The sequence below is a fragment of the Phoenix dactylifera genome, chromosome 14, assembly GCF_009389715.1.
Source record: "Phoenix dactylifera cultivar Barhee BC4 chromosome 14, palm_55x_up_171113_PBpolish2nd_filt_p, whole genome shotgun sequence".
Classification (NCBI taxonomy): Eukaryota; Viridiplantae; Streptophyta; class Magnoliopsida; order Arecales; family Arecaceae; genus Phoenix; species Phoenix dactylifera.
Genome location: NC_052405.1, coordinates 5,782,677 through 5,810,146, shown reverse-complemented (window position 1 = coordinate 5,810,146; position 27,470 = coordinate 5,782,677). Strand labels below are relative to the sequence as shown.

General features: G+C 38.5%; 2 protein-coding genes across 2 annotated transcripts; one reads left to right on the top strand and one right to left on the bottom strand.

The window, feature by feature from the left end:
* Window positions 1–6,573: 6,573 nt before the first annotated feature.
* LOC103708068 (protein LAX PANICLE 2) lies at window positions 6,574–15,643 on the top strand. The gene is made up of 4 exons (XM_008792836.4): window positions 6,574–7,544; window positions 7,701–7,751; window positions 7,899–7,971; window positions 15,255–15,643. Exons 1-4 carry the CDS (start codon window positions 6,889–6,891, stop codon window positions 15,408–15,410), a joined length of 936 nt encoding a protein of 311 aa, XP_008791058.3. The 5' UTR covers window positions 6,574–6,888; the 3' UTR covers window positions 15,411–15,643.
* Window positions 15,644–16,610: 967 nt separating this feature from the next.
* On the bottom strand, window positions 16,611–27,174 carry LOC103708125. The gene has a single exon (XM_039133423.1). The coding sequence runs from the start codon at window positions 26,991–26,993 to the stop codon at window positions 26,040–26,042; it is 954 nt and encodes a 317-aa protein (XP_038989351.1). The 5' UTR covers window positions 26,994–27,174; the 3' UTR covers window positions 16,611–26,039.
* Between the last annotated feature and the right edge of the window lie 296 nt (window positions 27,175–27,470).

The window sequence follows — 27,470 nt, the reverse complement described above, 5'->3', positions numbered from 1 at the left end:
AATTCTTAAGGTGTTTATATACTCTTGGGCCCATCCATCTAAATATTCGGATTTTTACATAGGATTTTAACATGGTATCAAAGTGCATCAATCTTTTTTGCCTACCAAAACCTCCATGCTCCCACTTACTAATCCACGTTTGCTCCTTGTTCCAGGTTCCATCCCACACCAGATAGGTTAAGGATTTTTGTGTATATACTCCTCAAGCTATCCTTTTGAAGGCTCAGATTTTTAGATAAGATCTTAGCAATATATAATCTGACAGATTTTTCATACCGAACTTGCGTATAATCTTGATTCTACCGTGCAAAATTTTATTCATTTTCTATAACTCAAAAATTACATTAGTTGCATATGGCATGGAGCAATTGCGTAAAATTTGACAGATAGCCTCCATTTTCTACGTAAAATTTGATCTATTTGGGCATAATTAATAGTTATCTACATAATGGTACAAAAACCCTTTATAAGGTGCTAGATCCATGCATACAAGACATTCAATGAGAGCAGGGACTCAAGAAACGACAGGGATCATACAACAAACCCCGGTTCAACCAAGAGACAAGTACTAATTCCCTTTATAATTAGTGTTTGGTTTTTCCCTTGCAATTATAAGAGTTGGTATCATCCACTACTGATCGAGGGGAAAAAGAGCCTCTCGATGTTAACTTGAGACCATAGGGAACATTAATTGGGTAATGTGAGTCACTTGCTCACGAGAGCGAGAGAAGGATAAGCTTCTGATCATATAGCCACAGAAATGTGAGGCGATGTGAAAGGTTAGCACAAGAATGTATGGCTTGAGACACCATATAGGAGGAAAGAATCTTGGGAAGCACTTTTGGGTGGAAAGATATCACCATCAATCCATTGTTGCCGTAATGCTTTCATTCCAAGCCTAAGTCATCTCATGGCCATGAACACATCACCACCCAACTCCCTTTGGCAAGTGAGACATAATAATTTTTCATGCCATTTCCTCCTTAAGGGACTAGGGATGACTGTGAGCGTAGGACCAAGCTAGTATCTCACCAAAAGAAAAAAGTAATAGCAGTTGGTATCAGTACTCTTTGGTCCGCAGTGCATGAATCACGGTTGTTGTGGTTTTGCAAGCGCCTACAAGGTACATCATTTTATGGCACAGATGGTAGGTTTTCTTTTTATTCCAAATACTGCAGAAAAAGTTAGCTTTGTCTTCATATTTTGTATAAAAATGGTCGCATTGTTTTCCTCCCAAAATGGCCGAGTTTGAACTTTGTGAAATTTTATTATGTCCTGTTAGGGGTATAAAAGAGGGCCACAAATCTTTAATCCCATACTGCTTGAATAGTGAAAAAGGATTATGCTTATAAGAAGTCTCCATCCCTTTTTCCTCGTGAGGCACCTTTTGGATAAAGCTGTGAGGGGTATCTCCCGTTCTAGAAAGGCAGGAGGACTCTCCAAAGCGGACCATACCTCGTGACGGGATGCAACCCCTTTTCTTGCTCTAGCAAATAGGGCGCTCTGGGTGCTTGAACCTTCACCCGCATAATCCTTTCCACTCAGGGGTAGTGTTAGGGGTGTAAAGGGGAGCCACAAACCTTTAGTCCCATACTGCTTGAGTAGTGAAAAGGAATATGCTTATAAGGGGTCTCCATCCTCTTTTCCTCGTGAGGCGCCTTTTGGATAAAGCCGTGAGGGATATCTCCCGTCCTGAAAAGGCAGGAGGACTCCCCAAAGCAGACAATACTTCGTGACGGGACGCATCTCCCTTTTCCTACTCTAACATGTCCCTTGCACTAATCGAATATTTATCTTGACTAATGCACATATATTACAAGTCAATGCATGTCTAAAATTATCCCTATAAATAATGAGGAGGATAGAGATATAATGGTCCAGTAAAATTTAAAACAAATCATTTCTTTAAGACAAATAATGGTTGTGTTTTTGTTAACTTTAATGGTTAAGTAAGTTTTCTGCAAATTCCCCTTTTATATGATATTGATGACATTTCTTGAAAGGAAGTAAAAGTATATACTCCATTTTAAACCAAATGATACTTTATTATTTTTGAATTGGGGTCGGCATCCAAGTTTCTGTTGCTCATTTAAATAGTCAAATAGTTATGATGCAAATTTGATGGATTACCACACCAAGATAGGGAAAAAGTGTAGCTTTGATATGGTAGATGAAGGTCATGGAGGTGTCAGAAAACATAAAAGAGCTAAAGTGCATGAATTGTACTATAAGATAGGATAAAAGGGATATAATTTCGGAGAAAAAGCTAAATGGAAAAGCTAGGACAAATGGTCCCAACCACAGCGGGATGCTACGAGGCTATTCTTATTTTGACTTTCTTTCTCTCGAAAAGAAAGACTAAGATATATTAGGTGTAATAACTTAGAACCTCATCCAAAAAATTTGCCGAAGATATTATTTAGATTCCATAATACTGTCAAGTATCCAAAATTTTTTTGGTGAATAACTGATGTGGGACTAAATATATGCCCGCATGAGTCCTTATATACTTTCCTCATTTAAGCTCTACTAATGATTGAAAACTTATTAATTTAAAAGCATCTAAACAACTAAAAGTAAAACAAAAGATAAAATAAAATCATGAATCACATTTTATGACGCCTTTTGGACATGGAGGAAGAATATCTTTCGTGTGGATCTTTTGGTATCTTCTTCCTTTTCTTAAAAATAAAAAAATAAGAAATATGGTAAAGGGATCATCTTCCAATCAAGGGATTGGTGCCAACTAGATACCCAAGTCTCATTGGCCTTCTCAGTGAGGTATATTGGGTATTTATTTTTATTACTTTTGAGAAATAAAATAGGAAAGCCATCTTAATTAGAAGTTTGGAAGCTGAAAACCAACTAAATTTAGATTTCATTTGAGCTTCTTTTCAATGTGTATTTTTTTTTTATCTCACTTGATTAATCTTTGTTTTCACAAAGTGCAAAAAATAGTACCACACTATACCTACCTTTCTTAAAGTTGTTAAAAAAATTTAATTAAGGTTATTATCATTTCTTCCCAAGGCATAATCATCATTTCTAACCCAAGGCAAAAAAAAATAGTGTAGATCGTTTTCTTCCCAAGGCATAATCATCATTTCTAACCCTTGGAACACACTGTATCTTCTCATTTCTAATTCATTTGAAATATTTGTTGTTCGATTTGTGACACATGGATAATCTATATACCAGTTGATTTTAAGGACCCATGTGATCTTGGTTTGACAAGGTATGACATTCAATTTAAATGAAAAACATATATGATTATAGACTTGTTATAGAGATGGGCATCGGGCTGTGCCGGGCCCGGCCCGGCCACCGGGCCACAGACCAAACGGGCCGTGCCTGGCACGGCCCGTTTAACCTAAAAGCCAAGCCCGACACGATCCTAGGCCCGTGGGATAGCAGGCCGTGCTAGGCATGAGGCACGACCCGTCTGTCCAAAAAAAAATAGCCATTATGGGTGGCCCATAATGGCTATTTTTTTGGCCCATAACGGCTATTTGTGGCTTTTTACCCATTTTGCCCCTTCCAACAGCCATAAAACGGCTAATTTGAGGGGTATTTTGGAAAAAAAATTGGAGTCCTATAAATTTGTGCTTGGCCCACGAATCGTGCCAACCCAGGCCCTTATGGGCCGTGCCGGGCTCGGCCCGCGAGCCAGAAATCCTTAACCTAGCCCGCTCCCCTTTTATGAGCCGTGCCTAGCATGGCCCGCTTCGTGCCGGGCTATGGGCGGTCTGGCCCAATACCCACCTCTACTTGTGTATTTCATTGATCTCATAGGGAGAGAAGAAATTCTTTCATCCTACTCAACTCAAATCATGTAAAGGAATATTAGAAAATAAGAAAACTAATAAAAATAGGGTCTAGGTCCCTCTTATTTTATAATGATTATAATATAGGACTACAAGGCCTCTATTTATCCTAATAAGTTTTTTTGTTTATACAATCCGAGTTAAATTGCTTTTCCAATTAAAAAAGATTACAACTTTCTCAAAATAGACTTGCCAGCTAAAAGCTTAGCACTAATTAGTTCAGTGCATTCTCCTCCAACTTTAGTACTACTTAGTCTGTACCCTTGAGACCATCAACAACCTTCTTAGCTAGCATAAAATAGACATTACCCCCGAAATAAATTTCAAAATAAAATATCTTGAGTTTCCACAAAGTTTTTGGATAGACCGCCATGGGTGGAAGTGGGTCCGAGGTAGCCTGAGGCCCGTTGGGCCTAGCCAACTTCAGGTCTAGCCATGGGCTAGGGCTGATACAGTTCGGGCTAAGTTTTGGATTTAAAAATAAAGTCTGAAGAAATTTTGGGCTAGTCTTGGATTGATGCTTGGCCTGACTGAAGCTCGAGTCTTGACCAGACCTAATAACTAAGCCAAGAATGAGGCCCGAATCTGGCTTTAAACCTTGCCAGATTGGCTTGAGTCCCGAACCCTATATCCAACTAGGGCAATAAGATTGAGGAAATCACCAAAGATCCAGCCAACCTCATCATGCTCCTTGGTGGGGATGTAGGTAAATAGGAGGGTGCTGAGAGATTGGATGGAAGGTAGTTAGAGGCCTTGAAGGTGTAGATAGCATCAACAAGCATGCTAGCTTGGCCAAAGATGATGATGGCATGGGAGCAAAGTCGGTCGGAAGAGAGGTCAAGAGAAGAGGAGAGAAAGTCATCAAGGTAGGAGTGGAAAGCGTTGAATGTGTCGAAGGTAGCAATGGAGAGGGCAGTTTGATTGAGTTGGGAAGTGGGGGACAAGATGGCAGTACGACATATCTTGATGACGTAGGCACCGTTGAGATCTGGCAATGGTTGTGGTGGCACCGCCAATGAGGAGCCATTAGCGATAGTTGGGGGCCCCTCTCTCCCTCTCTTTTCTTCTCTCTTCTCTTTCTAATCTCAGCCTCTTAGAGGTGGAGACAACAATGGTAGTTAGGGTTTCAACCTGAACTAATTTCTGGCTGGGCTTGAGCTATGGTTTTGAAAAAAAAATTACACCGAAGCCTAACCTAAAGCTCAAAAAAAAATTCGGATTAGGCTCAAGTAGGGTCGTGCCCTGGCCCAACCCTATTCCAGCCCTGCAAACCATCCATCACTAGTTTATAACCATTAATTCACCCTCAAATCTATTTGCACTAAAACCAATAGTGTTATTTCATAGTACTATTTTTTGACGGTACTTACTTTGCTAGATTCTACAAAATTCGACTTCATTGCACGAGCCTGATTGTTTCTCACATCTTTTTTCTTTTGTTTTCCTTTCAGAAAGCAAATCCCATTATTAACCTTCCTAACTTTTGGAGAGAAATGCAACAATATTCACTATAGACCTATATTAGATATAATTGATGAATATATAGGAACCAATTCAGGCTGCACATATTGCGATCATAGTTACTTCCTCAATATCAAACACATGGATGACATTTTACCAAAAAAACACATATGGATGAGAAGAAATACAATGTTCAAAAGAAATGAAACTCTAGTAGGGCTTAAATTAAGAACAAATTACTATCAAACATGGATAGTTGTGATTGAGAGAGTTTTAGGATTGTAATCCACTTACATCTTTATCTCGCCAGTTGGCACCCTTTGGAACAGGAAAAGGTAAAAGTTCGGCTAAAATCAGATAAGGACATGATTTTTGAACCAAAATCATTGTTGTCAATTAAACCAGTTGGCACTTTCTAGCTATTTTACCATTACATTTTGTTCCATCTGACTCTATTATTGTTATAAAAACCATTATTTTTATTTCTAATAAATCTTAACGCAAGGTTAAAATGGAAACAAATAATAACTATTGCTTATGGTTTTGGCCCTAGTGCACTGTATTGATAAGCAGGAAAATAAAACATAATTTTCAAATATCAATATCATGCACTTTGTTTTAGTTTTGAGCAACATCATGTATTTTGTTTTGAATTACAACTTTTGTGTAATTAAATTAGTTTTGAAGTAGAGATCATGTAGAAACTTGATCTTCTTTGCCTAACAGCATAAACTCAATTGATGATGGCGTTACGTGGTGGCAGCGGCCGTGGGGAGCACGCGCTCTCAGGCTTCTCTCGCACCGTCAAATCAAACCCCACGGATTCGATTTGATCCTCTAGTCCCGTCAAATTCATGTGATCTACCCTTCTCCGCCGTCCGATCCAACCCCACTCCTCCCTTCCCAAGACCCGCACCAAACCCCCGTCCGGACCGTCCGGACCGTCCGGTCCGGTTTTTATCCATCTTTAAAAATAATTAAAAAAACCCATCGCAATGATGAACCAACCGGCCTCGGCCCGCGTGCCTCCGTCGCAGGACACGTACGTAAATACGCCAAACTCCCATGGGCTTCCTCGGAATCCGCTCCCCTCCCCTCCCCCATGACCTCCCACGTAGACACCACCCTCCTCCTATTTTATTGTCATCATCATTTAAAATAAAAAAAAGATGTAATAAATCCAATAAAATAAATATGTTATATATGTTTTATGTTTGTAAAGAAAGTATATATTTAATATATAATATATAAAGATATAAATATATAACTCTCCTCACCATCCCTTCTCTCTTCATTTCAGTCTGTCATCTGCCTGAAAGAAAACTATTTGATCTCCACAAGCTTCCAGAGGAGAGGAATTGATGGAAAGTGAGATCCAAAAGCCTTTCTCCCCCTCCCTCTGTTTGTCCTCCCTTCCCTTCCCTTTCCTTGATAGCTTTCGGCTCACCCTCTCTTAGCCTCCTCCTCTCCATGAACTTGTTCTTGTTCTTGTTCTACTTCTACTACTGCTACTACTATTGCTGGGATTTGTATTTATATCAGCCTTAGATTTGTTGAGAAAGAGCTGGTGAAAGTTGGACGGCGGGGACCATGGTATGAGACGATGGTCCCGGCTCGGAACCTGCTCCGCCGGCACTACGACAGCTATGGAGGCTGTTGCTCCGATTTCGAGCACAAAACCCCTTCCTTGAGATCCAATCCGATGGCCGAAGAGCCCTCCCAAGCCCCGACCCGCGGACCCAACGATGACAACCACGACGATGACGAAGAGGTGGCGGAGACCAGCAGCAGCTCCAAAAACTGGCTCCAACTAGGACTCGGGCCGCCGACGACTCCCTCGCGCCGCCGGCAAGGAGCGACCGAGCTCGAGCTGTTCACCGAAAGACCGTCGTCTTCGTCGTCGCCTTCGCCATCCGATCCCCGTGCCATTGCTCGCCCGTTGACGGCGGGGACGCCTTCCGTCATGGTGCCGGTGCTGCCGTGGCTGGCGCCGCACCAAGGGCTGAGTTACTGCTGGCAGGAGGCAACGCCGCCGCCGCCACCGCCTTGGGGGTTCTGGAGTAGCGGACCCGCGATGGGGAGCAGCTCGAGAGTGCCGCCGATGATGCCGGAGTTTGTGGCCCGGCAATTCATGTGCCCGGCGGGGAGTTCGAGTCCGTTGGTGGCGGGTGGCGAGATTCGGGCCGACATCAGGGTCGTCAGCCCGCCGCCGAGGCCACAGACCGGCATCTGGTTCGTGCTCCAGGCGGCACAAAACCAGTGAGTTAGAGCGAATAATTCCTTTGATATTTCAAATTCTTTTCCCCTGTTCTTGCCTATATATTTGATTGGGCAATAGTTCTTTCTTTGAATTCCTTTACTTTATTTCATTTAGCTTTGTTCACATATGTGGTTTTTTTTGGGGTTTTAATGCAGGGGAAGAGAGCCTTTTTTGCCTCAGATACCAAAGAGCTACTTGAGGATTAAGTACCATCACTATCTCCCCATGATTCTTTCTCAGTAGAATAATTATCTACTATGATTACTCTCTTCTCTTTTATCTCTTCTTTGGCTTGAGATGAGTCCATAGCCTTGCTCAAATATATATTTTTTCTTGAAAAAATATATTTACAGGGACGGGAGGATGACAGTTGGGCTGTTGATGAAGTACTTGGTGAACAAGCTGGGACTGGAGGACGAATCAGAGGTGCACTTAATAATTACAGCTCCCTTTTAGCTTGAGTGAGATTATATTTATCTTGATTTAGTTTGTTGCTCCTTATTTTTTGGCATGGAATGCATGGTTTTAGATAATTGTAGCCTTGTTGGATTATTGTGAAGATTACCAACAAGGATCAACGTAAGAATATCACAAGAGCAAGACCACCATGAGGCCGACTTATACATGGGTCTATTGGCATCTTTTGTGCTATCCCAATGGTTGGGGTTGGGATGGTGAAAGGAACTTGGGAGCTAAAAAAGGGTACCTTAGATGTGGGATGCTAGCTTTTGTAGTAACTTGTTGCAGGTGGGATGTGAGTGTCTGAGTGGCACATCATTGCCCTCACCATGATTAGGGCTTCCTGAGCTCGTTTTGGATCTGCCTTGGGGTTGGGTAGATGGTTAGTTATCAGTGGTCGTTCTAGGTTTATTAGGTGGAGACGGGGTTTTAAGTGCACATTTTATGTTCTCAATGTTTGAAGTGGGCTGTAAAAACCCTAGGGCTCATGACCCATCATGGCAAAGTAACTTTCTATTTGTAGGCTCGACATACCATATAAAAAAGAGCCGTCTTGCAGGTTTTTCAGGAGTAAGAGAGCCATAAGAAGCTCAGCATGCTAGGCCTCTAATAAATCAAAGGGAAAGACGATATGAGGAGCAATGGCTATTTCGTATCCATTCGACGAAGTTTAAAAGAGTTTTATGGACACTACTGTCCTTGTTCCTAGTTGGGTGCTTGAGACAACCTTAAGAGCCATTATTTCACCTACCTTTGCTGAAAGCAATGCACCATCTAAACATGAAGCCACCTATAGGTTGGAGTCCTTGTGGAAAACCTCTCTCGCCATAAATAAAAGATATCTCATCCGTGTTCTTATAATGATTTAGACTTTGCTTGTTTGTGCACTTGTTAGGCTTTTTGAGTTGTGAGTGCGTAGGGCAATGCAGGTGTCTTTGCTAAATCTTAATGGAGCAAAGCCGTAAGGAGCTTCCGAGTTTCTCATATAGATTGTAAGCAGTTCTCCTGCTCAAGCGTTTATTGTACATTTAAGCTCTCCTCATAGGGAATAACTTCAGACAAAGAGGGTTGTTTCTTTTTATTTGAAGAAACAGACAAAGAGGTTATGTCCATTCATTTTGGGTGAGTCGGAACTGGACATTGTAGTTTGCCAAAATATTTCACATACACCATTCTACTCAAAAGAATCAAAAGAAAGAAAGAAAGAAAATCACATGTGCTCCCTCTTCATTGGTTTTGAGGTGAGCTGTGGAATTCTAGACATTGATCCAATTTAGTACTCATTATCGGCGACAACATAAAAGAGGGATTATTTTTTGTATGATTAGTGCCGATCATCTACGTGTTCAGAAAAGAAATTCATCTTACAATGGGATATGAAAGAATGAAAGAGGAAAGAGGGCTGCTTTCAGTGGGTTTTATTTTATATATGGTTGCTTATCTTCTTGATTTGCCAGCTGAGATTTCCAAGCCATTTTTACTTTCTATCACCTTTCTCACTCTATAACCCCCCTTTTTTGTGTCACCAACTTTATAATTATTCTACTTCACTCACTATGAACACATTTTTCCCGAACATTATTATCTTGCCATCTCTTTATCCGTCATTCCTTGTCGCAGATCTATCTTGGTTAAGCATATCTAGAGAATACGTATGTTATGAAGTTTGATTCTCTTAGATATATATATATATTGCTTTCTTTTGTTTCTTTTTGGTTTTTTGAGAAATTCATCCAGGATGATGGATTCAGAAAAAAACCCTACCCATTAATTGATAGGGCAGATGTTAAGGTTGGATGCAGATGATCACTGCTGTGTTTTATCATGAAAGAAATGTAAAGAGCCCAAAGGAAAATAACAGAAAAGCATAATAACGTAGAGACTTAGTAAATAAAGCCTAATGATTTTGCATATATTTTGTTGTAAAAAATCTTGGCAATTTTACTCACAACATATTTATTAGAAATTTTAGAATTATTAACAGAATAATGTGGCATTGGACAGTTCTCTCCTAAATCAGCATTCACTTACCAATAATTGAAGAAACTGGAATTAAACATTATATCGGCTTATAGTTCTTACCGATAAGTTTTTACATGGTATTACGAATAAGGACTGGTTTTAATTGACGGCTAAATAAAATGGTAAATTGAAGGATAATAATGCAATCCAAAGATCTCTTATCGAGATATGAAATCCAAAACATAGCATAGCTAGCAAATTAATTATATAATGATTATACGTAAGTGTTAACTAATTACTCCCTAGAAAGCATTAGTATACATTCTAATTTATTTCTTTGATTATTATTATTATTATTATTATTTTGTTTTTTATTATCAAACTGAACTGCTTTCTCATATTTTTGGTTGTTCTTTTTCTATATTTTTCATGGGTGGAAGATTGGTTCTGAAAATTATGAGTCGTTCGCTCAAACATGCAAAATGCAATAGAATGTGTTTGTTATATGCGTTCCAAATAAACTAAAACTTTGCCTATCCTTTTTATGATATCTTGAAAGGTAATTAACCATTAACAAAATTGAAATCACCCTCATTTCTTATGTTTTCTACTTGCTATTATACATCTAAAGTTCAGCTGAAAGTATTGGTTATGGCAATTCCTAGAAAGAGTAGTAGTAAATATGCGTGCTATATAAATTACTGCATTACTAGAATTTTTCTTATATATATAAATTCACGCATGGTAACTGCTACAAATGTTCCTTCACTAGTAAAATTTAGCCGCTTTGTATCATTTATTAATATATTCTGTTTGGAGTGTGAAAGATAGTGAAGTTTTTACCATATAAGTAAAGATCTAGCTAGGATCATGATATTTTGTGATTTTGCTTGCTATTTGAGACTTTATTATACTAGTATTGTTGGTTCTGCAATGAAATTTTGTGAAAACCCCAAAATTATGAAACCAGAGACTTCTAATTTATTGATATTTTTCTTCCCCTCACCCCTTGCAAAACGTCTTTCTTTCTTCTGTATGTTCTCTTTGGCTTTGCAATCCTTTATTTATTTTAGTAAAATTTTGGTACATAGCACTGTTATCCCTCAAAAAGAAGAAAGAAAAAAATCTACTTCTACAAGTAGCTAGAATTTTACCAACTTATAATCTCTGCTTTCTTCTTATTTTTTAAGTTTTTCCATTTTTGAACCTCCTGTTTTGCACAATCCAACACTTTTAAAATGTATCAACTCCTTCAATTGAAAATTTTTAGTTTAAGAAAAAAAAATATCAAAGTTATGAATTTCAAATATTGAAAACCTTTTTTTTATATAAAATATTGAAAGCCTTCATATACACATATTATACAGTATTAGCCTTCTTAGAAACATGCCGTAGAAGCTATAAATTTGCTCAGGGATGATGATATCTATTTTGTCTTTAGAGACATTGTTCAAAGTTGCATTATTTTTAAAGAATTATTCTTTCTGTAAATTATGGAAAATAATAACCCTTACTATTTTTTTTTCCCACTTTCATGTGCCTAATAATTTTAGCATTTAATCTACAAAACCAACTTTATTCCCCTTTCTTTTCCTTTGATTATTTGAACACATATTGTGGATTATATGCAAAAAGTGGTTTGGTTATTTATACAAGCTATGTATAAATAACTGAACTTCTATTTTTGAAAGTCATAAGTAACTGCACTTCTATATACTAGAGTTTCATGAATAGGTACAGTTGCTTAACAAGGTCTTCAAATGTAGATCAAATCAGTACAGATTTAGGTTTTTATCTGTCTTAAAATTTCCCAATAAGCATCGAGTAGTGGTGATTTTTCCTGTCTCACTATAATTGCTTCAAGTCCTAATATTAGTTTTACCAATGGAAGAGGTGATGCCTCTCCTGCACTACAGAATGCGATCTTATACCACCCTTTATTTCTAGGAGCCACCTTCAACCTCAAAGCAGATAAGTGGACAACTACATTCTTTCTTTAGAATAGTTTATCACTAGTTGTTCTTCCCTTACATAAAGCATGCATGCAGTACTGACTATACGCTCTTAATGAACTGTTAACATGCCGTTTTATATAGACAACATGCTGCCCATCATTCCTCTTGCCTTACTATATTCCCACCTAAAACATTCATCACTAAATTTATGATCATAATGAACTGTAAACACGTAATATAATATAAAGCATATGCTATATATACTTATCATACCTTCTACCATACAATATTCCTGTAGTGCAACTTTTATTTCGAAAGTCAACTTCTTCATGCATGATTAAGGGTACAATATGGATTACTTTAACAACCAAATACACCTTCTTCATGCATGTCATCTCTCTAGTCTAGAGGACTTCATGATTAGAGTTAGACTTTCATAACATACAATTTCTTCTCTTTTAACTATTGATATCCAAGCATTCAAACATTCCATCCTGTGGTTGACAGCACAGAATGATGGTGTTTCAAATTGGTTGTATTTTCTTGTTATACTTGTTTTGATCTGCATATATACTGCTCCTGTGAGCATGTCATTATTGTCGGTTGATGAGAACTAAATGTTATTGAATTAGGATACTAACTATATATAGAGCTAGATATTCTTCATGGTTGGTCATTACATGCATGGAATGAAGTCCTTGAACTAATTTTGCAACCTTTATTTGATAATTAGGCATTATCTATAGACCAACGTTATCTATAACACACTCGACCTTGATTGTGGCCTAAGTGACAACACATATGTCCAAAGAAAACCCAAACTTAGGAAAGAAACTAAAACACGTGGACCCTTGCATGCGTATATATATGAGCTAGACCCGTCCATCGTCATGCTTTCGCGGGTCTCACCTCAGCCTCTTGATAGCAAACCGAGGCCATGTCTTCACCTTGAAAGCCTAGGATTGTGGATATTGGACCCATCCATGGCTTATAAGTGGTGCACTTTGTTGGAATATTTAAGACCCCGTCATCCCATCCAGAGACGGTAGATGTTTACATATTATAGGCTTTTGAGGGAAGACAATGCATGGGATGGAAGCTATATAACTACAAACAGAATCATTCCAAGTTGGCGAAGAGGAAAGCATCAAAACATGGACTAAAGCAAATCATGGATCACTTCCCTTCACCTATAAACTATGGTTTTATCTCTGTTCATGAAAGGAATAATCCATTGGGGCCCTTCGGGGCCTAAAGAAAAGGAGGGCTGGAGGATTCCCACAATTTATTTTTGCTTACCTCTGAAACCACTCTCTCTCTCCCCCCTGTAGTGAGGGATAATATTGAGTTGTTTTGGCGTCTACGATAAGCGGAGTTGGATTTTGCATAGAAAAGAGGCAACGTGAGGGAGACGTGCATGCAATTTTATTGTGAAGCGTGATGTTAGGCAAGGAGGCCAACAGGAAGATGGGAAATGGTGGGGAGAAGGATGGGATTCTGTAAATATCTTGCCGGTTCCTCGGCGTGCCTCTTGGATCTGCCACCTTTTATTCTCTCTCTCTCTCTCTCTCTCTCTCTCTCTCTCTCTCTCTCTCTCTCTCTCCTCCCCTGAAAAGTTTTAATAATTCAATACTAATAATATGTATAAATGTAGGTCGTACAAGCTGGACGTTGGTGCAACTCATATTATTAAATAAATGCATATGTATAAATGCATAATCTACATTAGTTTACCGGGTGAACTAACTACTCATTGTGTCACAAAACATATAAATGGCCATAAATTATTAACATATCTATATATTATGCATGCATAATTAGAACTTGTTTAATTCTTCTATATCTAACTCCTCCATGTAATATCTAAATTTATGTGTATAGTGTCTCTTGAGACATTTTGTACTCCTTAGGTTCAAGTTTACATGCAAACAAGGGTAAGACAAGTCAAGGATACATCTACTAGACCTAAACCTTGGGTTTGAATTGAATTGAATTTGAGTTGTATGTGATGTTCCAAATTTTGGAAATAACAGAGGTCCAATCTACGTTTTCTCATGCATGAAACCTTTTTGTTATGTATGTTATTACATACATATATATATTTGTATGAGTGAAGCTAGTCATAAAGTTTTTGGATGGTTCTAGAGACATATGAATAAAGGCTTTTGTCAGTTGAGGAAAAGGCAAGGGGAGGTGGGGTTCTCGTAATAATGAAGGGCGGGCAGCAATGGTGGTGGGACGGGCAGGTTCCGTTTCCCTCTAACTTTCTACTTTGTGCCGGCTGACCGCTGCCCGGTGAAAGGAAGGCAAGGATGGCCGAGTTACGTGACGTCCATGGTGCGAGAATCTCTTCCCATGGAGTAAAGCAAAGTCATGGGGTAAAGTAGACGTTATGCTGTGGCCGCCCCCCTTCACCTCCCTCTCTAATAATAAAAATAACCTCATTTTTTCACTAGCAATATAATTTATAAATTAGCTTTTTTTTGCGGTAAGAATAGATTAGCAATTTAGTAATAGTACCTTTCGATCAATTGGTCTATTTGCATGGATTTCTTTTTTATGTATATTTTTTGAGACTACAAAGAGGTAATCCCTCTATTAGTCCCTGCCATATCCATCTTATCCTTGATGGCTAACTCCAACATAAATTAAACTCGCCTTTTTGTCTAAGCAGCAAGAAGTGATTGATTGTTAAAATATTTTATTACATGAATTTATTTATCAAATATAACATTCGTTATCTTCTCTCTTTTTTTAATTCAAAGTAAGACTGGGTATTTCTAAGCATGTTTTGATCGATCCCTAGTTAATCTATAGGCTAAAAAAAAAAAAAAAATTTGCATTTGTGCTCATTGTTTTGAAGGTATTATGTTTACATTATATACCTGCATTAGGATGCTACCTCTATGATGCCTAGCTGTCCCTGTTGGCCCTAGTGCTGACGTGGTCTGCATTTAAATTTTCTTTTGGGCAACTTAGATAGTACATAGATTTCATTAGTTTATAGACAGGCACCTGCCTGTGCTGTCCATTAGCGGAAAGATCCAACATCATTATCACACATCACTTGCATTTGACCCAACATGTACTGTACTTTAGACTATTAGCCTTGAGATGACTTCGAAGATACCTTATCTCAATCATTCTCTCATGGAGGGGCCTAGATATTGTTATGTTCATGTCATATATTAGCTAGAAACTCCAATGATTTTGCTCAATGGTACAAAGTTGCTTAGCTTCTAATCTAATTGTGGTTATAGCCAATCATGATAGAATGATAGAGAATTATGTGATGAAGGACATATAAACTTACGGTTTCATGTGCCAAAACAGGTAGAGATTACATGTAGAGGACAATTGCTTCTTCCCTACTTGAGTTTACAACATGTTCGAGATAGCATATGGTGCTTAGGGGAGGCAGTGAGATTACTACCGGACTCGCCGAGCACAAATCATGTGATGACCTTGGAGTATGGTAGAAGTGCGTAGATTTCTGCATCGATCTCGTGTATAAATTAAGCACTCCACTGAATTCTTTTTCTTGTTCTTAACTTTGGTTCATGCGCTCTGTTTTGTTCTTTGTCATCTAATTCATTGAGAAATAGCTTGGAAATACCACAATTTTTGGGGGAGACAACATCAGCAGTGTATTTCCAAGCCATCTTGGCTTGATAATTCTTCCGCTTTTAACTCACTAATTTCAGTTCCTGCTGTTACTTTTATCCCTCCTTGCATCTTTTCTTCTGCTCATTGGATCCATGATCAGATGTTATGTTATTCACCTCCCAAAAGAAACTATTTAAAAGCAAATTGAAAAATATTTGAAGGCGGGCATCATCTGTGAGGCCATCTGCATCCTCAAAGTATGCAGTTATCTGATTTAAGTCCTAATATGGTTAGTCTTGGACATTGATGCTGGACACAGTTCATTTAAGGGGCATTCCATTGATGAGTGCGATTCAATAAGATTTTTTTTGTCTGTATATCTTTAAAAATATCTAAAATTATATTTACACACTCATAAATATACTATTTGCATGCATTTATTGAATTAAGGATCTACATTTAGAAAAAATAATGCACAAATTAATAAAATTTTAGATATTTATAAGGATATGCAAAGAAAACAGAAATAAATATGCATGCATAAAGTAAATTTGCCAAAGGATACATGCAATTGCAAATATTTATAAGGGTATGCAAGCAAAAATTCATTCTATATATCATAATTATCTGGCATATATCTAATAAATTGTTCGCCATTTTCAGCCTCTCCCCCTCTTTCCAATGATTTATTAAAGGGTGAATCTTAAGAGAGTGTTTAGTTAATCCAAGAAATATAAGAGTACATAAAATCCAAGAAATATAAGAGTACATAAAAAGAGCGAATTTAGAGCGAGACGAGGTTCAGTTCCTCTCCTGCTAAACTTCTGTGTATATCAAAACCAGTTGCGAGGTAAAGGATAACCAACATTAATGCACAAAATTTTTACAATGAAAAACTATTGGAGTTATTGCCATCATAACCATAAGCTCAGTGTTCAAATCCAAATTTGTATCTCAATACAGGAGTTATCGCTATTATAACCAAAAGCTTAGAGTTTGAATCCAAATTTCTATCCCTATACAGGTGAGATGATTCGAATTCATGAGCTTCTAATTTTGAACCTTCAAGGGCATAAAAGAGCATGAAATCTAATCTCTGTACTGCATTTGAGCCCACAATGACATCACCAATCCATGTTGATCATTGGATATATACAAATAAAATAAAATATAGTTGGAGAAATTAAAAACAGTCTAGCCACATGAACAACATTCGTTGTGCTCATCATGGCACATCTTATGCATCATCTGAAAACAAAAACAGCAACTAGCTTTAAATTATATAGGACTTTGACAACTGCTGTACTAAGAACAGAACAGCAACTGGATTCTGGTCATATATACACCCAGAAAATATGATGAGGATCGAACCCGGAGAGATACAAAAACGCCGTAAAAGATCCATCTCATGTACAGCACTGAGATAATACCAGTTGGGTGTCAGCATCCTCCAATAGTCAAGGAGAAAATTTTAAGGCCTTAGTCATGGTTCCAAACAAAAGAACAAGTAAATAAGACAGGTTCATTAACTTCATAGACCAAACTAGAAGGGCGCAGACAGTTAGTGAGGAGGACCCAGCTACAACGACCATGAGATCCTAAAACACACAGCCACCAGCATCAGGGCAAGCATAGGCCCCTGCATGTAATTCTTTCTGAAAACCATTTTGAGGAGCATACTATCCACATTGATCATAGGCATCCTTTCATGGAAAAATAATGGAAACATGTGTAACATGTTCTGATCCCATAAAGAAAAGGATATCGCAAGTATCAGACACTACATTCTAGGAATCCTATTAGAAAAATCTTCTCATAAAGTAACACACAAGAATAATGTGCCAGTAAAGGTAAGAAACAGGAATAAAAAAATAATCCTTGAATTCTAGTTTCTTTCTATCCAACTAAATGCCACATGCCAAAGGAAATGCATTACCCGCCATGCACTAACCAGGATAGAAAATTTTATTTCTTTTCGCAAAATTAATGCATCTGATCAGAAGCAACAGCAAAATTAGATACTATGTATGAATACCAATATGACCTCACTGAGACATTTTCAAGGGTAGAACCAGAGGCGGAAGCAGGAACCAAGTCATAATTTTCATTTAACAAACACCAGAAGAAAAACAAAGCGAAATTAGAAAACACTTTATAATTGCAGAAATGAGTTCTAATTTACTATTGACTGTAGAACAATCATATTTACCAAAAGTTGCTATTATAACTTACTACAGAAGAAAGAACAGCCATATGCTTGTAAGCTAGAAATTTTAGGATAAATATCAAAACATATCAAATGCAAGCAAGATAAAGGATGGTGGATCTACAAGTTTCGTTACATGTCCTGTCACAAGGTAGAAGCAAGGAACACATGTTGACATGATTATCGATAATGATCATCTCACAAGAAAGAATACATATGAAGAGCAAAGAGCAATTTGAAAATGCTTCTCTAAATGGAAATAAGATTTTGTGCATCATTACAACATGAACAAAAGGACCATTACCTCGAGTCTCAACTTAAACCTGTAATCTTTAAATTTTGCCAGAAAAGTTTATTCAAAATCTATAGCAAATATGGCAGAAATTCTATAAGCACACATATAATGCTAACTTCAGGTGCTACAGTGCCATGGCAACTGTAAGAAGCTATGGCAACACACCAGTTCTTTCCAACTCAACATAAATTTAACAGGGAAAAAAAAAACAGTTATACTGAAGGACAGTCGGGTGTCAGTTTATAGAAAATTTGTCAGCATTTCAAAGTCAATGCACTAGGTGAGTGAATAAAGAGTCATGGTGTAGAAAACAGTTAAGTGAGTAAACACAATGACCTTCAGGTTCAGGTGAACTGATGATTTCATTGAAAAAATTTTCCAGTATGTGTTTAAAGACTAGGATATGGGAAAAATTTGGATATTCAAGTTCACCCCTCATTCTAATCCTGATAACGGAGAGATCAAATAATATTTCAAAACACCAACTGTTGATATTTCATATAATATATAGATAGTAGCTAACATGGATTCAACGAGAGACAAGAACACATTAACCCTCAATTACCATACAACTGAATCTGCCAGGGGAACCTCCTGAATCCACAAAAGAAAAGAAAATGCCTATGCAATTTAAACGACAGTCTACAAAAATAATAGTAAGGTTTTTACAGCATTCATACACATGGACTTTGTGACTCTCATCCAGACTTGGAATTGATTCCACTCTTCAAGTACACCCAAGAAGCTGATTCTGATCTCTAGTTTTGCCTCCCACCAAATAAGTAACTCAAACTAGCCTCAAACCAATCTATAACTGTTCAAATTAAAACTCAAAAATGTCCTATTGTGCATAGGACTCTCACCGATAACCAAACATGCCACAACCAAAAAGGAGACATATGCTGGTTATCTCATCTGAGAGGATTCGTTCTCGAGTCAAAATGTACTTCTGTCTCCTTCCTTTTGCTGAAAAACATATGTTGCAAAGTAAAAAGAACCTTGCATACATGAGTGACTTGAAACTACAGGGTTCAAAATCAGAGGTGGGATTTTCCCACATTTGCAAGATGGGCAGCCAAGTGTCTGCTGACATGCGGTACTCCGCATAGTTGCAAGATCAACAATAAAATATATTAACTTATCCTACAAAAGATCCGTAACATTTTGAACACCTGGTTTTTACACTCTTCAACTTGTTGTCAGCTTTAACCATGAGATGCTCTGTGACCAAGTGAAGCATCAACATAAATCACTTTGGTAATCCAAGCTTGTCAAAATCTCCCTTCTTATCTAACACTAGACCATTCCACCTCCATTTTGACATCCCTATCATCAGTTAAAATCTGCGGGAATCTTCAGCTCTGCTCATTCTCAGAGACCCTGTGAAGTCACGTATGCCTGGATGTTCATCCATACATGATCTCAAATGAAGACTTACACACAAATCTGTTGTTTGTTATTGTTTTTTAAACAAAAAGTTCTTTTCTGTGAAAACACAATGTTCATTCTTTTTCTTAAAAAGACACCTAATGATTTTTCTTTGAATCCTGTTCAATACCTGACATGCAAACCAGCTTAAGAACTGTCACCATATCAAATAGAGGCATCAAACATCACCAGAAATCCTATAGAAATGGCAACAAGAGAAAATCATGCAATTTTTAAAGAAATGATTTTCTGTGTATATTTGTAGTTCTTGAGGATCCATCAAGAAAAAAACATATGTTGAAACCATATCTTATTCTGTATGTAGAACTTGGCAGAAATTAACTATGTACATCTTCTTGAATCTTTGGTATGGAGTTCAAATTTTAAGCAAAATTGAGGCACAGAAAGTACTAGTCCCAGGTAATTCAAAATACACGCTGCAGTACATACCTTACCAACACTTTGTACCAGAGAGCACAGCTTGGGCCGGCTAGTACACCCTTGGCCTTGGTATGGCCATTTTTAGCCCTCAGCTTGAGCATAGTGCTTCAAATGCTTGGATCATCCTTATTTTATGTGTGCTGAAGCTTTTTATTGCTATTTAACATGTGTTTTGTAGTGTAATATGTAATTTCACATACCTAATTAAAAAAAATTGAAAAACTATATTTATGCATTTTACAGTTTATCAGATTCTGCAAATCTGGCACTTGGAGAGCTTCCCGATGCCTCTTACCACCTTGGGGGTGAGATTATATTTATCCTTCTCGACACCAAGCTGTTCAGGTTAGATCTGCCCCAATCCAGCAAAATATGAGTGGTTCAGGCCCAGTTTGAAGATACTGGGGCATACCAAGGCCCCATGTACCAGTTCAAGGCTAATGTGCCATGTACAGGCCAATACACCGAGAAATTTAAACCTTTAAAGACTATAAATGTGCATCAAGCCTGGTCTTTTGATTAGCTTGTAGTTTCATGTCTATAACTGAATAAATCTCCTTTTCTACCTGGCCCTTCCCAATGACAGTGGAGGAGCCAAACTTGCACATCCATGCAAGTACTTTATAACTCCACGCTCAAAGTTTGAACAAGAAGAGTCCATTTCTCCCTCTTACACGCATTCTCCCTCTCAAAAACCTCACTCCATACACCGATCATTGATGATCCCATGTACCACCTATCAAATCTATTAACCCTTGTCTCCTCAAGACACATGTTAACCCATGCTAACATTTTCTTCTGCTGATTAAAGATTTTAACAATATGTTCCAAGAGAGCTTAAGATGAAACATGCAGGCGCTAGACCTGTATAGGCAAGGCTATGTGGGCATGTGGATTTTTACAGTGGAAAATTCTGTAATGTGTAAAATGCTCAACATAAGAACCTGAGTTTTATCGGATTACTCCATGTGCTGCCATCATTAGGGTGAGAGAATAGATATTGTAACAAATTATCTGCACTGCAAGTTCATAGATAGTTAAGAAAAGATGAGAAATGTGCAGTGAAATTCTTGCGGTGCACCTGTACACACTCAGATATGATTTGTTAAATGTACAATGAAGTATAAATGTTTGTGATTATCTGATGAAATTAAAAAAAAAACATGATGAAGACTTCAAATGTAATTGGGAATTTGTTCTCTTGGGTCAAGTAACAAAACCAATGGAACACTTGGACAATACCATAAAAAACCACAACATATAGCAAGTGTTGTTTATTTTCTCAATAAACGATAGACAACTTGGCTGCTATTGGATGTAGTTACACCTTCATGAGTATTGTTTCCAACAAAACAAAAATGAGAATTAATTCACCCCATCACATCACATGCTTGCCAGTAGAGATCACATATTGCTTGCAATCTCTGCTGTGTCCTGTCATGAATTTGTCTAGGCAATTCGATAGATTATTTTACTCTCTTTTTTTGGACTTTGCCATCACAATATCTGCCATTGGTAGATGTTTAGCGTATTATTCCTCTCACTTAATATTCAATGATAATCATACACAATAAGTACAGGCCAGTAACTTTCGGCACATACATGGTCCTTCTGCAACTTAAAGTTGGTCTTCACACAAACACAATTAAGCTTGTCCTATGAGTAACGTCCTCTTCTTCACACTCAAATAACTGGTCATCATGTTGGCTGAGCAATCAAGATAAGAATATTTCACTTCACCCCACTAGTAACGCTTTCTCTATTTTCAGTCAGAAGGTATGTCTTCCTCCTCTGTAGCAATGTTTCACAAACTCTGAGTGAGTAATCCAGAATAGGTAGAAGTTTGCCTCAGATATAGCTTTCATCTATCATCTGGTATTAGGCACTGTTTGCAGTCAACACCCATATAGCTGCAAACACAGCTAGACTGATACCATACAAGCTTGCTTGAAAAATTGATTTAGCCCTGCCATGTCTCCCAAATGCTTCCTCATCCTAATTAGATTGAATGCTTTTGCTGTTAAAATCCTTAATGTAACAAGTTAATGTGATTGATCTGAAGGTTGGTTTCCTGAACTATTTATCAACTTTTTTCTGGTTCCAAATACTTCATCCATAGTCCAAAAGATAAGTTTTCTAATTTGCTTGTACAAGATAGCCAAGACATCACACATAAGTTGGCTCCATCAAATCTATGTAAATTGTCAAATTTGCCAAGTTAATTTAGTTCAAAGAAGATGGAACATGAGGATCTAAGATCAAAATCTACTCGCTATTACAAAATGATAATCTACAGCTGCATCTGCATGTATAACATTATAACGGTCGCATAAATTTACGAAGTTTTACAATATCTTTTGGCATGCATATATTTGGAAAATCCCAATGCCAATCAACCAAACTATGATTTTTTATAATGCATGACCATGAAAATCCAAAGAATCATTCTACAAATGGTTATTTTACTCCAGAGATCACTGATATATTTGATGGCAATCTCAAGGATAACAAAATTCTATTCTGTAAGCCATCTCTAAAATACCTGGGCTTTGTGGTTAATACCAGATCAACATTGGCACTACATCTGCCCAATTATTCAATATCTGCGATCAATTTCTGGAAAAACTATTTAAAATTTAATATTATCTCTCTCTAAAAGTCGGTTCCTCCAGGTTGTTATCAATGGAGAAATGTTGAAATGCTTTTGCTTCTCCCATTTCTTCATAATAGTTGACCAATAAATGCAAAGACAGTGCAAATAGTCAATTAAACATGCAGAAATTCAATGCTGTATCAGAACAGTTAATTTTGAAATCAGATAACCAATCAAAAGCAGTTCCACATGGTCTTTCTATCATCATTACTCATGTACCAATACTCAATAGTTCCTCTTTAGCAAATGTAATATACAACCACTACAGACTTGCATAGTCTGTTGCTGACTTGGACTCTCCTCCAAAATCATCTAGCTTGCTGAACCTCTACTTTATCAAAATCCTGACAACTTCCTTTAAAATCATCCTGCTATTTCATTAGTCATCCCATTAACCTAACCTCCAAATTCACAATTTTTGTCTCTCCAACTAGTAGTAGTATAAAAAATCACATTTCATCATCTCATTTGAGCTAAAGACATTGTTCAATCAGATGCCTATCTAACAAGAAAGTTCATGTGAACCTTCTTCCGAAAAAAAAAGGAACAATAGAAAGAATTTTTTTAAAAAAATTAACATTTACCATTCAACTTTCTCTCGATGCCCCCTTCTTGTTTTAAATCTAAATGCATATCCATGTCAAGATTCAAAACTCCTTCCATTCAATCTAAAAGTTGATACTCTGGCTTCTATTTCTCAAAGAAAGTTTTCAAGAATTTACTTCATTTCTAGATTTTCCATTGCCTTATGAATAGAAAAAGGATACCTGATGTTGTTGCATATTGTAACCATAACCATCAACCCCTATCTGAACTATTTGGAGTCAGCTTTGATTATCTAGGGATAAACTTTGATGTTATTTCAAGCTTTTGTTGCATGAACTCATCAAAATATGAAGTACTGAGTTGCATTCTGTTTAAACTCAAAGATAGTTTTCAAGAATTTACTTCATTTCTAGCTTTTCCATTGCCTTACGAATAGAAAAAGGATACCTTGTGTTGCTGCATATTGTAACCATAACCATCAACCCCTATTTGAACTATTTGGAGTCAGCTTTGATTATCTAGGGATAAACTTTGATGTTATTTCAAGCTTTTGTTGCATGAACTCATCAAAATATGAAGTACTAAGTTGCAATCTATTTAAGCTCAAAGATAGTTTTCAAGAATTTACTTCATTTCTAGCTTTTCCATTGCCTTATGAATAGAAAAAGGATACCTAGTGTTGTTGCATATTGAAACCATAACCATCAACCCCTATCTGAACTATTTGGAGTCAGCTTTGATTATCTAGAGATAAACTTTGTTGCAGGCTCGTACCAACCCATGCCACCATGCAACCAGGCCGGAGCCTAGTACCGGCACAGCAGACCATGCTTTAAGGTCTCATTACCCCCATGATAATATCATCAACATATGAAAACATTAAACCTCGTGCAAGTAGAAAAAAATAATCACCGACTGATATGTATTAGTTTATCTATATATTTATAAGAAAATGAGAAGTGCACACCAGCATATTACAAGTGCTTTTGTAGAATGAACTTTCAACTCTTGGACCCCTCAAGCATATGAATTGGCTTTTCCATTCACTTGCGAAAGATGAGAGAAACTTTGAAAGGGTTTGCTAAAGTCTAACTACTTATGAGCTGCACTTGACCAAGTATCATTTTTCCAAACTTGGCACCTAAAGCCAAATTTGTCAAAGACCCCTTTCTTGCCATATCTACTATCTCACTAGAAGATGACTACACAAATATAAGAGCATCTGTCATAGCCCTGTTGATCCCTCATAAGACCCTTAATCTTCTGACAAATGAATGGAAAGTCCCCTCAGACCTTCGGAGTAGAAAGTTCTCACCACAGCCCAAACTAGCTCAGTTAGAAACATATAAGGTCGCCATAATTGGCAGCCACAAAAAAAAATGAAACAAAACAAAAACGATGACAACCTACTAACCTGCCACACTTTGATTCTTTTCAAATTTCATGCAGATGAAAGTACTACATCATTTCCTAACCCCTTCCACATTCCCAAAATTCTCACTCCAACATCCAATACTTGATTGGTTGACAAAATTGATGCAATACCTCTGCTCAATTCCTTATGGTGACTATGCTGTTCCATACACCTCAAGTACAAACCCCATCCTATCTAGACATTGTCCAAGCAAAGCTGCATATACTTACTCATCAAGCATACCCATGACAACTTAATTTTACAGCACCCTTCTAAAGTTCCTAAATTATTCCTAATCGCTCCTTTTGAAAGATAATTTCATATATCCTTTCAAGAAAACCTCAATGAGGAATTACAAGAGAATGTTACCATCACCAAGCAAATCAACAACAAAAAATAGTAGCGAATGATACAAGGTCTACAGAAAAATCTGCAAAACTGAATATTAAAAGCTTAATAATTACTAACCTCCTCCACCAACTACGCATGTCCCTAGAACAAGAGCATTATGGACAATGTGGGATTTAAAGTCTAAGGCATGTGCTAGAGATAGCCTGAATAAGATAAATATCATTGAAATTAACACATCCTTGGTACAGGAAATTTTTCATTAAACACATAAAAATACAAACACAGAGAGATACCGTAGGAACTATTGAATAGAAGAAGATAATATATTCTTGTTCCTCATCTTTTTGTGATCCAGAATGTCATCATAGGCTTATTATCCTTTAATTCTAGATTTAGGTTTCTAGATCAATCGATAAGATGTATGAAGAGTTGAAAGATGAATGCAAATCCTAGAGCGAGATGCCTGTCAAACAAGCATGAGATAAAAAAAATTCAGCGGCAACGTAGTTCAATATTCCCCCTAACTTGCACCTCCCTTGAACCTATTTGTATGCATGTCTACGAGCTTCTTTTTTATTGCCCATATCAAGCCAGTATCATGTTCATGAAGCATGAAGGGTACAATGAGCAAGAACGGAAAAAAAACCCATTCCAAAAGTTCTGAAACACAAAGTTTGGAATCCAAAGCGGCATCCACTATTGATGTTAAGAGACAGGCTAAGGGTTTTGAGATCAGAATCAACTCCTGAAATCATGTATAGCTAAGTTAAAAAGAAAGCACTATTACATAAAATGATGTCTATCGAATTTCACACTACTCCAGTGATTAACTGGTTCTAACTTCAAGTACAAGTTAAACCAGTCTCTTCTTCCTCCTCCACTTCTCTACTAAATTTGCTTTTGTTCATAAAATATCTGCTGCAACTTCGCACATTATCTACCAAGGCCAGCTATTTCAACAATTTGACCAGACAACAAAAGCAGACACATTCAAAATATTCAACAAAATATCATATGTTAAAGCAAGTGACAGTATTAAATTAAGAAAAACTTATATTGAGTGGATTTGTACAAAACAGAGGAACACCAACCAACCATTTCAGGCTTGCAATTCCCATCTCGCCGCCAGTTTTGAAACTTCTCTTTTTCCTTTTCAACAACATTCTTGACAGAAACTCTCACAAGAAGCCCTTGAGCTTCTGGATGGCGCAGTACATCTTCCTTCTTGACCCCACCGCGTTGATCCCCATGTCCTTCAAGTCTTCAAGAGTCAGGAACGGTAGCACCTCATCATCCACCTCATGGATCTCGAACACCGGTGCATACCGGCCGAGCCCCAACCGGTTCAGCCACGACCGGACTCCGCCGTCCTCGTGCCATCCGCACCGTCCATTCTGGTTGTCCCAATCCCCATCGTGGGTCTCCGACGGCAAATCCCCTTCCGCGGCATCAGTGGCCGGACCTATATCCCTGCTGTCGGAAACCCTAACCCTCACCCCCACCGCCGCTCTCGGGCTCTCGGAGTCCTCCCGCCGGAGGTCGTCGAACTCCCGGTATCCCTCTTCTCCTCCGTCATCCCCGCCGCTCGACTTCAGGTCGAGGGCGTCCGTTCCCTCGTCGACCTTGGAGGTCCAAACCGACCTCGCCCGCCTCGCGATGGCCCGCCGGGCCTTGGCGTCTCGCACCCCCCGGCGGATCGCGACGGCGAGGGGCTCCAGGTTCTCGTCGACGGGGAGGAGGACTCGGTCCTCGGCGGGGGAGTCGCGGGTCTCGCCAGGGCCGAGGGTGGTGAGGGGGCGGGTCTTGGAGAAGGGCTTAGAGGGGTCCCTGGGCGGCGGGGGGAGGCGGGGGTGGTGGTCGCCGGCGGCGGAGGCGGAGGAAGAGATCTTCCACTGCTTGCCGCGGCGGGGGTGGGGCTCGGAGGGGATGGCAGCGGGTTGCCCGCCGATGTCGCCGAGCCGGACGCTGGGGCGGCGCTGCCGCTTGGAGCCCGGGACGAGGGTTTCGCCACCAGCGGCGGAGGCAGCAGCGGCAGCGGCAGCGGCAAAGGCCGCGGCAGCGGCGGGGGGGTCGGCGGCGGCGGCGGAGGCGGCGCCGTTGTTGGGGGCCTCCGGCGGCTGGGGGTCCGCCATTCGAGCTTTGGATAGGGAGCGGGAGAAACGGGGAAGCGAAAAAGGGAAACAGATTGGGAAAAGAGGTGGGGGAGAGCTCACAGTGTCAGTGGCGAGGGAAGGTAGGAGAGATGGAGATGGAGACGGAGATGGAAGATGGAGATGGAGATGGAGATGGAGATGGGGTTTTTATTTTTTTAATTATCCTTATCCATATCTGTGGGTGCGACCGTGGGTTTTCTTGGTGTGGGTTTGTTTTATTCCCGGTTGTGTTCTAAAAAAGTGGGGGTGCGGAGGTAATCAGGATTTAGGTGCTGGATTCTCTGGTCTAAATACCTTTACATGTTTACTACAAAAAAAAAAAAAAAAAAAGACATTTTAAACCACTGTATTTACTACTCTTTTACTCAAATTACTCAAATATTCCATCTCCTCAGATTAAAAAAAAAAAATTACTTGAATAATCTAGTTGTTGAAGGAATAGGATATATATATATA